Source organism: Arachis ipaensis, chromosome B10 (genome assembly GCF_000816755.2).
Source record: "Arachis ipaensis cultivar K30076 chromosome B10, Araip1.1, whole genome shotgun sequence".
NCBI classification, from domain to species: domain Eukaryota; kingdom Viridiplantae; phylum Streptophyta; class Magnoliopsida; order Fabales; family Fabaceae; genus Arachis; species Arachis ipaensis.
Window position 1 is genome coordinate 94,537,037 of NC_029794.2, and position 14,003 is coordinate 94,551,039.

A 14,003-nucleotide genomic window follows, 5' to 3' on the forward strand; every position below is an offset into this window, starting at 1 on the left:
GCGTTCAACTCTGGTTTGTGACTTGTTTCTGGCGTTTAACTCTAGACAGTAGCATAGTACTGGCATTCAACGCCCTTTTACGTCGTCTAAACTCGGCCAAAGTATGGACTATTATATATTACTGGAAAGCCCTAGATGTCTACCTTCCAACGCAATTGGAAGAGCGCCATTTTAAGTTTTGTAGCTCCAGAAAATCCACTTTGAGTGCAGGGAGGTCAGAATCCAATAGCATCAGCAGTCCTTCTTCAACCTCTGAATCTGATTTTTGCTCAAGTCCCTCAATTTCAGCCAGAAAATACCTGAAATCACAGAAAAACACACAAACTCATAGTAAAGTCCAGAAATGTGAATTTAACATAAAAACTAATGAAAACATCCCTAAAAGTAACCAGATTCTACTAAAAACAATGCCAAAAAGCGTATAAATTATGCGCTCATCACAACACCAAACTTAAATTGTTGCTTGTCCCAAAGCAACTGAAAATCAAATAGGATAAAAAGAAGAGAATATACTATAAATTCCAAACTATCAATGAAACATAGCTCCAGTTAAATGAGCGGGACTTGTAGCTTTTTGCCTCTTGAATAGTTTTGGCATCTCACTTTATCCATTGAAGTTCAGAATGATTGGCATCTATAGGAACTCAGAGTTCAGATAGTGTTATTGATTCTCCTAGTTCAGTATGATGATTCTTGAACACAGCTATTTTATGAGTCTTGGCCGTGGCCCTAAGCACTTTGTTTTCCAGTATTACCACCGGATACATAAATGCCACAGACACATAATTGGGTGAACCTTTTCAGATTGTGACTCAGCTTTGCTAAATTCCCCAATTAAAGGTGTCCAGGGTTCTTAAGCACACTCTTTTTTTGCTTTGGACCTTGACTTTAACCGCTTAGTCTCAAGTTTTCACTTAACACCTTCACGCCACAAGCACATGGTTAGGGACAGCTTGGTTTAGCCGCTTAGGCTAGGATTTTATTCCTTTAGGCCCTCCTATCCACTGATGCTCAAAGCCTTGGGATCCTTTTTATTTACCCTTGGCTTTTGGTTTTAAGGGTTATTGGCTTTTTGCTCTTGCCTCTTGGTTTTAAGAGCTTTTGGCTTTTTCTTTTTATTTTTTTTCGCCTATATTTTTTTCCTTTTTTTTTTCTGCAAGCTTTGTTCTTTGCTGCTTTTTCTTGCTTCAAGAATCATTTTTATGATTTTTTAGATTATCAAATAACATGTCTCCTTATCATCATTCTTTCAACTTTCAACATATTTAACATTCTTAAACAACAACTTCAAAAGACATATGCACTGTTCAGGCATTCATTCAGAAAACAAGAAGCATTGTCACCACATCAATATAATTAAACTAAGTTCAAGGATAAATTCGAAACTCATGTACTTCTTGTTCTTTTGAATTAAAACAGTTTTCATTTAAGAGAGGTGATGGATTCATAGGACATTCATAACTTTAAGACATAGTTACTAACTACTAATGATCATGTAATAAGACACAAACATGGATAAGCACTCAACATTAAGAAAACGAAAAACAGAAAATAAGAACAAGGAATGAGTCCACCTTAGTGATGGTGGCGTTTCCTTCTTGAGGAACCAATGATGTCCTTGAGCTCTTCTATGTCTCTTCCTTGTCTTTGTTGCTCCTCCCTCATTGCTCTTTGATCTTCTCTAATTTCATGAAGGATGATGGAGTGCTCTTGATGTTCCATCCTTAGTTGTCCCATATTGGAACTTAATTCTCCTAGGGAGGTGTTGATTTGTTCCCAATAGTTTTGTGGAGGAAAATGCATTTGAGGCATCTCCGGGATCTCATGGTGATGAGCTTCATACGTCTCTTGAGATCCATGAATGGGCTCTCTTGCTTGCTCCATCCTTTTCTTAGTGATGGGCTTCTCTTCCTCAATGGGAATGTCTCCTTCTATGAAAGCTCCAGCTGAGTAACATAGATGGCAAATAAGATTAGGAAAAGCTAGCCTTGCCCCAGGAGAAGGCTTTTCGGCTATTTTGTAGAGTTCAAGGGAGATGACTTCATGAACTTCTACTTCCTCTCCAGTCATGATGTTATGAATCATGATGGCCCGATCCACAGTAACTTCAGATCGGTTGCTAGTGGGGATGATGGAGCGTTGGATGAACTCCAACCATCCTCTAGCCATAGGCTTGAGGTCCAGTCTTCTTAATTGAACCGGCTTGCCTTTGGAGTCAATCTTCCATTGAGCTCCTTCCACACATATGTCCATGAGGACTTGGTCCAACCTTTGATTAAAGTTGACGCTTCTAGTGTAGGGGCGTGCATCTCCTTGCATCATAGGCAAGTTAAACGCCAACCTCACATTTTCCGGACTAAAATCTAAGTATTTCCCCCGAACCATTGTAATATAATTCTTTGGGTTTGGGTTCTTACTTTGATTATGGTTCCTAGTGATCCATGCATTAGCGTAGAACTCTTGAACCATTAGGATGCCGACTTGTTGGATGGGGTTTGTTAGAACTTCCCAACCTCTTCTTTGGATTTCATGTCGGATCTCCGGATACTCATTCTTCTTGAGCTTGAAAGGGACCTCGGGGATCACCTTCTTCTTGGCCACAACATCATAGAAGTGGTCTTGATGAGCTTTGGAGATGAATCTTTCCATCTCCCATGACTCGGAGGTGGAAGCTTTTGTCTTTCCTTTCCCTTTTCTAGAGGATTCTCCGGTCTTGGGTGCCATCAATGATAATGGAAAAACAAAAAGCTTATGCTTTTACCACACCAAACTTAAAATATTGCTCGCCCTCGAGCAAGAGAAGAAAGAAGAGATGAAGAAGAAGAAGAAATGGAGGAGAGGGGGAGAGAGAGATGTGTTTCGGCCAAGAAGGGGAAGAGAGGGTTGTGTTGTGTGAAAATGAGGAGGAATGGAGGGCTATATATAGGGAAGGGAGGGGGTAAGGTTCGGCCATAAGGGTGGGTTTTGGGTGGGCAAATGATTTTGAATTTTGAAGGTAGGTGGAGTTTATGAGGTAGGTTTATGGGGAAGAATGGATGGATGTGAGTGGTGAAGTGGTTATAGGGAAGAGAGATTGAGGTGATTGGTGAAGAGTTTTGGGGAAGAGTGTTTATGGGATTGTGTGAAAGAGGGGTGCGAAGAAGTGAGTGGAGGTAGGTGGGGATCCTGTGGGGTCCACAGATCCTGAGGTATTCAAGGATTTACAACCTTGCACCAAATTAGGCATGCAAAATGCCCTTGCACACAACTCTGGGCGTTCAGCACCAGATTGATGCTTGTTCTGGGCGTTGAACGCCCATTTGTTGCCCATTTCTGGCGTTGAACGCCAGAACCATGCTTGTTTTGGGCGTTCAGCGCCAGCTCTTCTCCAGGGTGCAATTCTGGCGTTCAAACGCCCAGATGCTGCCCATTTTGGGCGTTCACCGCCAGAACCATGCTCTGTTCTGGCGTTGAACGCCAGCCAGATGCTTCTTACTGGCATTTAAACGCCAGTAAGGTCTTCCTCCAGGGTGTGATTTTTCTTCTGCTGTTTTTGATTCCGTTTTCAACTTTTATATTTATTTTGTGACTCCACATGATCATGTACCTATAAAACATGAAAGAACAATAAAATTAGATAAATAAAAATTGGGTTGCCTCCCAACAAGCGCTTCTTTAATGTCAATAGCTTGACAGTGGGCTCTCATGGAGCCTCACAGATGTTCAGAGCTTTGTTGAGACTTCCCAACACCAAACTTAGAGTTTGGTTGTGGCCTCCCAACACCAAACTTAGAGTTTGACTATGGGGGCTCTGGTTGACTCTGTTTTGAGAGAAGCTTACTGTGCCTCTTTTCCATGTTTACAGAAGGGTAACCTTGAGTTGTAAACACAAGGGAGGCCTCATTCAATTGAAGGATTAATTCACCTCTGTCAACATCAATCACAGCTCTTGCTGTGGCTAGGAAAGGTCTTCCAAGGATGATGGATTCATCCTCATCCTTCCCAGTATCAAAGACTATGAAATCAGCAGGGATGTAAAGGCCTTCAACCTTTACTAACACATCCTCTACTTGTCCATAAGCCTATTTTCTTGAATTGTCTGCCATCTCTAATGAGATTTTAGTAGCTTGCACCCCAAAGATTCTCAGTTTCTCTATTACAGAGAAGGGCATGAGATTTATCCCTGAACCAAGGTCACACAGAGCCTTTTCAAAGGTCATGGTGCCTATGGTACAAGGTATTAAGAACTTTCCAGGATCCTGTTTCTTCTGAGGCAATGTCAGTTGATCCAGATTACTCAGTTCATTAGTGAACAAGGGAGGTTCATCTTTCCAAGTTTCAATACCAAATAATTTGGCATTCAGCTTCATGATTGCACCAAGGTACTTGGCAACTTGCTCTTCAGTAACATCCTCATTCTCTTCAGAAGAAGAATACTCATCAGAGCTCATGAATGGCATAAGGAGGTTTAATGGAATCTCTATGGTCTCTAGATGAGCCTCAGATTCCTTTGGTTCCTCAGAGGGAAACTCCTTATTGATCACTAGACGTCCCAGGAGGTCTTCCTCCTTGGGATTCACGTCTTCCCCTTCCTCTTTGGATTTGGCCATGATGGTCATTTCAATGGCCTTGCACTCTCCTTTTGGGTTTTCTTCTGTATTGCTTGGGAGAGAACTATGAGGGGTTTCAGTGATCCTTTTACTCAGCTGGCCCACTTGTGCCTCCAAATTTCTAATGGAGGACCTTGTTTCATTCATGAAACTTAAAGTGGCCTTAGATAGGTCCCATTACTCACAGGATTCCTCTCAGAAGTGTACATGAACTGGTTATTAGCAACCATGTCAATAAGTTCTTGAGCTTCTGCAGGCGTTTTCTTTAGGTGAATGGATCCACCTGCAGAAGTATCCAATGATATTTTAGCCAATTCAGATAGACCATCATAGAATATATCCAGGATGGTCCATTCTGAAAGCATGTCAGAAGGACACTTTTTGGTCAGTCCTTTGTATCTCTCCCAAGCTTCATAGAGGGATTCACCTTCTTTCTGTCTGAAGGTTTGAACATCTACTCTAAGCTTACTCAGCTTTTGAGGAGGAAAGAACTTGACTAAGAAAGCCGTGACCAGCTTATCCCAAGAGTCTTTTGAGAAGGAAAGAACTTGGCTAAGAAAGCCTTGACCAGCTTATCCCAAGAGTCCAGGCTATCCTTAGGTTGAGAGTCCAACCATATTCTAGCTCTGTCTCTCACAGCAAAAGGGAAAAGCATGAGCCTGTAGACTTCAGGATCTACTCCATTAGTCTTAACAGTATCACATATCTACAAGAATTCAATTAAGAACTGAAAAGGATCTTCAGATGGAAGTCCATGAAACTTGCAGTTCTGCTGCATCAGAGAAACTAATTGAGGTTTCAGCTCAAAATTGTTTGCTCCAATGGCAGGAATGGAGATGCTTCTTCCATGTAAATTGGAATTAGGTGCAGTAAAGTCACCAAGCATCCTCCTTGCATTATTATTATTTTTGGCTGCCATCTCCTCCTCTTGTTCGAAAATTTCTGAAAGGTGCTTGCTGGATTGTTGTAATTTAGCTTCTCTTAGTTTCCTCTTCAGAGTCCTTTCAGGTTCTGGATCTGCTTCAACAAGAATATTCTTGTCTTTGCTCCTGCTCATATGAAAAAAAGGGAACAGAAAAATAATAATAATAGGGATTCTTTTTACCACAGTATAGAGGTTCCTGTGTGAGTAGAGGAAAAGAAGAAAAAAAAATCTGAACTCAGAGAGAGAGGGTTCGGATTTTTGGTGAGATGAATTGTTAGTAGATGAATAAATGAATAGAAGGAGATGAGAGAGAAGGAGAATTTTCAAAAATTATTTTTTTGAAAAAGAGTTAGTGATTTTCGAAAATAGTTTTTGAAAAAGGTTAGTAATTTTCGAAAATTAAAATAAAAAATTAAAATAATTAGTTAATTAAAAAGAAATTTTGAAAAAGAAGGAAGATATTTTCGAAAATTAGAGAGAGAGGGAGTTAGTTAGGTAGTTTTGAAAAAGATAAGAAATAAACAAAAAGTTAGTTAGTTAGTTGAAACAAATTTGAAAATCAATTTTGAAAAGATAAGAAGATAGGAGGTTAGAAAAGATATTTTAAAATCAAATTTTGAAAAAGATATGATTTTTAAAAAGATAAGATAATAAGATATTTTTGAAAAGATATGATTGAAATTGGTTTTGAAAAAGATTTGATTTTTAAAATCACAATTAATGACTTGATTCACAAGAAATCACAAAATATGATTCTAGAACTTGCAAGATGAACATGCAATTGACACCAAACTTTAAATTTAACTCAAGACTCAAACAAGAAATACAAAATATTTTTTTGATTTTTATGATTTTATGATTTTTTTTTGTATTTTCTTTTAATTTTTTTTCGATCCCACGGAGATTGTTGGTATGAAGCAAGCTATGGTCACCTTGTAAATCTCAGTCAGGCGGATATAAAATAATTATGGAGTTTTCGAAAATTAAATAATAAGTAAACATAAAATAAGGATAGAAACACTTATGTATATCATTGGTGAGAATTTCAGATAAAGGTATAGAGATGCTTTCGTCCCTCTGAACTCTTGCTTTCCTGCTGTCTTCATCCAATCAGTCCTACTCCTTTCTATGGCTGGCTTTATGTAAGGACATCACCGTTGTCAATGGCTACTTTTTATCCTCTCTGGAAAATGGTCTGATGCGCTGTCACTGCATGGCTAATCGTCTGGAGGCATCACCCTTGTCAATGGCTGCATTCCATCCTCTTGTGAAAATGGTCCAAATGCTCTGTCACAGCACGGCTAATCATCTGAGGTTCTCGATCATACTGGAATAGGATTCACCCTCCTTTTGCGTCTGTCACTACGCCCAGCACTCGCGAGTTTGAAGTCCGTCACAGTCATTCAATCCCAGAGTCCTACTCGGAATACCACAGACAAGGTTTAGACTTTCCAGACTCTCATGAATGCCGCCATCAATCTAGCTTATACCACGAAGATTCTGATTAAGAGATCCAAGAGATACTCATTCAATCTAAGGTGGAACGAAAGTGGTTGTCAGGCACGCGTTCGTGGGGGAATGATGATGATTGTCACGTTCATCACATTCAGGTTGAAGTGCGAATGAATATCTTAGAAGCGGAATAAGTTGAATTGAATAGAAAAAAACAGTAGTACTTTGCATTAATCTTTGAGGAACAGCAGAGCTCCACACCTTAATCTATGGAGTGCAGAAACTCTACTGTTGAAAATACATAAGTGATGAAGGTCCAGGCATGGCCGAGAGGCTAGCCCCCATGATCTAAGAACCAGACGTCTCAAGATGATCAAAAGATCATAAGATAATCCAAAGATGTCAAATACAATAGTAAAAAGTCTTATTTATACTAAACTAGTTACTAGTGTTTACAAAAGTAAGTAATTGATGCATAAATCCACTTCCGGGGCCCACTTGGTGTGTGCTTGGGCTGAGCTTGAATGTTACACGTGCAGAGGCTCTTTCTGAAGTTGAACGCCAGGTTGTAACGTATTTCTGGCGTTCAACTCTGGTTTGTGACTTGTTTCTGGCGTTTAACTCCAGACAGCAGCGTAGAACTGGCGTTCAACGCCCTTTTACGTCGTCTAAACTCGGCCAAAGTATGGACTATTATATATTGCTAGAAATCCCTGGATGTCTACTTTCCAACGCAATTGAAATCGCGCCATTTTGAGTTCTGTAGCTCCAGAAAATCCACTTTGAGTGCAGGGAGGAGAGTAAATTCGCTAGCATCTCCTCCTCCGTCACATTATACCTTGCCATCGAAGTCGGGTCTGCATCGACTTTACCCTCCAAGTACACTATAGCTGCGTTCGCGTCTCCATCAACTATCTTTGCACGATGCCTTTTATCGACGTAGTTGTAAACATCTTTCTTCAAAAAATCTACCAATGAATACCCTCCAGATACTCCAGCCATATACCACATTGTCTTCGCCGTTGAGATGCCACATCTTTGAAACCCATCTATTTGGGCTTTTGCAGCATCCGTCATGGAACGAAAACTTGAAATTAGATGAACCATTGCATGATAAGTCATGTCGTGGTTGTGGTTCAAAATGATTTTCTTGACCCTCCACAACGAGCTTTCCTTATCTAAATATATACACATTCTTGCTTCACAATTCGTCCTTGTCTCCGGCTTGTGAGGCCTCTTTCTATCGATCCTGTTATAATGTTTCTTATCTCTCTGTCCCTCTCTATTGCAAAAAAATCTTCTCCGAACCAAATTACCCTTTTCATCCTTGAACATGTCTCCCCTTCTAATACCAAAAACGTAGAATTTTCCTAATTTCTTATAAAACTCGTATGCATCGTCTTCGCTACGAAACACCTTCCTCAAAATATCATTTTCCCTTGTATCGAAAACATCTCCAAAATTGACTGCGCCCGTCACACCAACCCCATCGTCACACATTGTATTAACGTCAACAACCTGGGGACGTCCATCGCAATATTCACAACACAGTGCCAAATTCTTAAATCAGGCCTGCAAATTAAGCTCAAATGAAAAAAAAGCATCCAATGTTATTGCACAAAACCAACCACACAAATCCGTGGCCCCCAAATAAAATGTTATGTTGTTTGCTCTATGAACCCACCACAATATACCATTTTGTTATCTTAAAAACATGCAACGATACCCTGAAATACATCATGATTTGTGTTCTGCACCCAACACTTTAATAATTACATGAATATCGTATTTCATCGTTTATTAAACGGCTCAGATTATAAACGTAAACTTTCTTCACTAATAATTTTCTCCTATTGGTTTTCATTAACTGAATTATTTTTTGTCACAGACACAAATTACCTTAACCTTAAACCATGCTGAAACAAAGCGAGCATCAATTAATCAGCAAAGGGGAATCAACTCTATTAACTCAACGAACACGGATCCATGTTAACTCAAAACAGAAACAGACCCTGGCTAACTTAGACAATTAACAACATCAAACTCTACCCACTCAGCATGATTAATGAGCTTAGATGCATGATTATATAGTGTGGTGAGGTGAATTTTCGTCTTCTTTGTTAACATGATATTATACAATGCTCCCCTGTGGATTTGTCTCCAAGAAACATTATAATATTCATGAATTCACAAAATATTTACTCTAGGAACCAGAGAGCATACATGATGGACTAGGCAAGTAATGCTTAACTACTTTCAACAAACTTGCATGGCCTTGACCAAAGTGGTTATGTGAATGCCTCCAATGACAGCTATCAAAGGAACTCCAACAAAAGTGACCAGTGCTAATTCCCACACAGCACCGAATCCCATAGCAAACTCAGAAATAAATGTGCCAAAGTAGTGAAAAAACTATCCATGTCTTACTAACAATAAGAATAGAAAAACTCAATCTCTTGAACTCAATAATTACATCAATTATCCAACCAGATAATTGCATCACAGTTATCATAAACTGATTTCAAAACCTAGAAGCAGAGTGAAATTAAAAACATAGAAGCATATAATAAATCAAAAGATCACCAATTGTAAATTTTTTAATCAGAATAGAAGTTAAGAACAAGGAAAAATGAAGAATCATTCAACAGTTTTCACCCCAATTTTAACCAAGTCCATCACAATGATTAACAACAACAAAAAATACTGAACGAACAGTGAATCAGTTACATATGCGGTGCAAATTTAAAATTTAAAGGTTATCAATTTAGAATTTATAATCAAATACAATTAGTGTGCAAAGCCGATCAACTAAGCACTGACTGAGCATTATGTTCTGATTCTGTAATTAGGAAGCAACAAATTCAGCAACAAATTCAAGTTACAACAACAAATTTAACAAACCCTAGTAAAGTCCCGATTTACAGCAACATGCAAATATACGGGGAGAAGGAAAATTTGAAAAATAGGGAACATGGAAGCGATGGTGCAGAGACTCACCAACGGTCGACAGCGACTCGGCGACCACCCCGCGGAAGGCGACGAAGCAAGAGTCCCCACGAGTACCGTCTCCTGCCGGCGACGAGACAAACGAACCACGAGAAGCCAGTGACTGAGACAAGACTCGCGTGAGACTGGGAGGCAGAATCAACAAACATACAACCACGGATGACGAGCAGCAACCAGCATGCAGAGCTCGAGCACTCATTGGCGAAGGGAGGCGCGATCAGCCTAGCACAGAGAAATCCGAGAGGCAAGCACAGGACGCCGAGGAACCAATGAGAGGCCCGAGAGCATGACGACGGAATTCCTTGGGCACGAGGGACGGCGGCTGCAGTCTTCCACTCCCACAGACGCCGACAAGTATTGGTGGAGGCTAGGGTTTGCTTTCTTCGGTGGAGGCTATGGCAAGTTGCTCTTTGTTGCAGGAAGGAGTTGGAGAAGGGAGGGATAACGCGTGCAATCTGCTTTTCCCTTTCAAGGAAGGAAACAACGTCGTTTTCTGTAAACCGGCTGGGTTTAGATCCGGTCCGACAGGCCGATTCACTTCAGATGTTCTTAAGGGGTTTTCAAGTGGACGGTTTTCCACGTGGACTGGCTCGGAAGGATTTTCAGAACGTTGACAAGCTTAGCCACATTCCCTGAAATTAAAAACCCGATCACCTAAACAAATCCAAAAACATATTAGCCCATTTCCTTTTTAATGCTATCTTTGACTTGTTTTTAACCAGAAGAAAATTTGTTTCTGCACAGTTGCAAAAAAATGGTGACACAAACCCAAAATCCAGTCATGACCACATACACAAAAAAAAAAAATACAACTTGCCCATTAGTCCAAATTTGCCAAAAAATAATTAGCATCTCATTACACTTATTAATTTTTTTATATTGTGCAGTATATCTACAAAACCACTACTACTCCCTGACATGCTCTCTCATCAGCCGAACCTGTAAGCACGGGCAACTAAAACGTATTCATCAAATAAAATGTCCACATAATATCCACTAAACCCATTCACACCATAGAACTCCCCCTTCAATTATGGTGATAAAGAGATATATTTTTGGAAACATTTCAAGTGCACCGAGAGTATCGGTGCTCCAGTTGTTTTAACCGTTGATCTAAATTATAAAAAATATATATAATATATATTAATTGAAATCAACGATTAAAACAACTGGTGCATCGATACTCCCCGGTGCACTTGAAATGTTTCCTATACTTTTACTACTCTATTAGCAGTTTAGCACATGACTAGATTGGGCAGAATTTCTCTTTGGCACACAAGTGACACGACACTCGCTATTCTTCATATATTTTGAGGTTTGTTTGTAAACTATTTTTTTGTTAACAAAGTAAATTAAATATCAGTTTAAATTTTAAAATTTTCATATTCTACTTTCTTTTTTTTTTTGTCAGAAATTTTCTATTTTTTCTTAACTAACCATCACGGAAAAATTGAATCCCACAACAATCAACAAATAACTCTACTTTTTTGGGGGATTATCAAATCATAAATAATGAGCATCTCCTTTCAGAATTATATTAACCAGACCGTGAGCCACCTGATTTGTCTCTCTATAGGTATGCCCGATTTTCACCGTCCAAGTAACTAACGTACGTGTAAGCTTAGGATGCTGAGTACGTGTCCAGTTTTAGATGGATCTTTAACTTTAGGCATTATAAACTTACACACACAACACGGTTTTTTTTTTTTTTTTCGGGATAGGACACACAACAGACAACACGTTGAAAAGTTTCTTCCACACACAACCACTCACTAAACACCAGAAAGAGTTCATTCCACAAACTGGACTTAGCGAACTCATGAACCCAAGTGTGATCCTTTTAAGGCCCAAGATATGCTATTAGTACAACTGTCAACCACAGTAGCAACTGACCGAAAAAAAAAAACCACAGTAGCACATGAGCTTAACTCCCATATGGGTCCTAGAAAAAGCAAAACTACTTAAAAAAAAAATTTGTATATTCAGGCGAACGAAATGCCTCTTGGGAGATTTGACAGGTCATAGGTGCGTGGCAGTGTTAGACCGAAGCCACGCCCCACGAGAAGGCTTGAAGCCTTAGAGTCTTAAACTATATAGAAAATTAGAAATAGCCCGAAGCATCAGTTGTGTTGGGACGTAGTAGCATCATCATCAAGGATTGTGCAACCATGAAAATTTATCACATTCCTTGTCTCCAAGACAATTATTCCTACTTGTAATATCACTAATCTCATTATATTGTCTTGTTTTTGCCCTTTTATATGTTGACATTCAATTTGGGGTTATTGTACTGATGCAGGATAGTGGACGAGAGCACCAAAGAAGGTGCAGTGGTGGACCCTGTTGAGCCTCAGAAGGTTCTCGAAGCTGCCAATTCCCATGGCGTCAATCTCAAGCTTGTCCTCACTACCCACCATCACTGGTACCATGCTCCTACTTCTTCACCTTTCTTTAAGTATAACCTAACTGGAATTTGAAGTTGATTAGAACTGTTATGGAATCTGTATGCATTAGCTTGTATCTGGTTTGAAAATTGATAATTTACATATGAACTGTTTCTCAGATGTTAAGATATCTATATATCAAAAAGGCACTCAAGCCAAGGCTGATTTTTTATAGAGATTTAGTTTAACTATGATTACCAGTTTTTCATTGGTTTACTTAGTTATCAACAATAGAATATTGATTGGATGGGAGTTTGTAAATGACAGGGACCATGCTGGTGGAAATGAACAGATAAGGCAACTGGTGCCTGGAATCAAGGTCTATGGTGGTTCAATTGATAATGTGAAGGGTTGCACCGATAAGGGCGAAAATGGGGATAAGGTTTCCCTAGGAGCTGATACTAATATATTGTCTCTTCACACACCTTGGTATGTCTATTGAATTTGTCACCTGCTTATTTTTTTACAAAAATGCTATATGCACACCAAAAATCAACCATTATGTATTTGTGTATAAATACATGTTATTTTAGTGTACATCTAGCATTTATTTTTTAGTGCCCCCGTCCCGAACTTTACAACGGTAGGGAGTTTTATATGAAGTTCCCTGCAACTGCTTCTATTGTAGGACTATTGAATTGACAATATCCAAATTGTATTGATAGTACAATTCTGTAAGAGATTTGAAAAATATAATAATATTGTGAGTATGATGTCAATAATTAGCAAAATGGGAAAGAAAACTGATGTTCTTAATGTGGTTATCTTACTAGAAAGTTTTGTGCTGATGAAGAAATGTATACTAGGTGAATTTCTTGTTCAAAATGCTTTCGATCCTCTATTACTGTCTGCTTGGAATCTTTAATTTCTTGTATAAGTTATTTCAAATGGTATTAATTTGAGAGCTGATCTCATCTACAAAATAATTTTGTAAATATTTCAAGGTTTTTAATACAGGGTTATAGTTTCCTAGCTCTGTTTATGTGTTTGTAACACTAATATAATATTTTTACTTAGCAAAAGTCACCAAGGAAGCTTAACTTTGTGTAATTGTTATTACTTATTATTAGATGCATCATGCATGCTATTGTTTCTTGATTTTTCTAGTGATTGAACCCTTCTTCCTTTTTGACTACGCGTTTCTCTTTTGTTAAATATAATAAAATTTTTATTTTTAATTTCCTGAATTTCTCAGTCACACCAAAGGTCACATAAGTTATTATGTGACTGGCAAAGAGAACGAGAACCCTGCTGTTTTTACTGGAGATACACTGGTAAGCTCACTGATCAATCTTATCTTTCTCATCTTGGGTTCTTTCATGTCCCAAAGAGTTGTTCCCTGGGAAGTATAGTTTACTCAACCTCTTGGGGTCAGTTTATGTAGCTTATCTTTTTAGCTGTCTTTATCTCCATGATCCATTAACACTTGTATTTACGTTCTTGAATGATAAAGTGGCCTTAATTTATTGTTAGACTTTTGTCTTTCTTTGGTTTATTTTTAGCTCTGGTAATAAGCTCCACTTTATTGTGTTGAACTCTTTCTTTCAAAAAAAAAAAAAAAAAAAAAAAAAAAAAAAAAAAAAACAA

General features: G+C 38.7%; 1 protein-coding gene across 1 annotated transcript in view; it reads left to right on the top strand.

Annotated features, from left to right (window-relative positions):
* The window catches only part of LOC107623696 (hydroxyacylglutathione hydrolase cytoplasmic), a gene marked incomplete in the record, with an annotated part of 3,373 nt that continues 1,301 nt past the window's right edge, over window positions 11,932–14,003 (top strand). Inside the window, 4 exon segments of the mRNA XM_016326044.1 lie at window positions 11,932–12,187; window positions 12,272–12,394; window positions 12,684–12,845; window positions 13,612–13,690. Coding sequence (XP_016181530.1) covers window positions 12,141–12,187; window positions 12,272–12,394; window positions 12,684–12,845; window positions 13,612–13,690 — 411 coding nt within the window.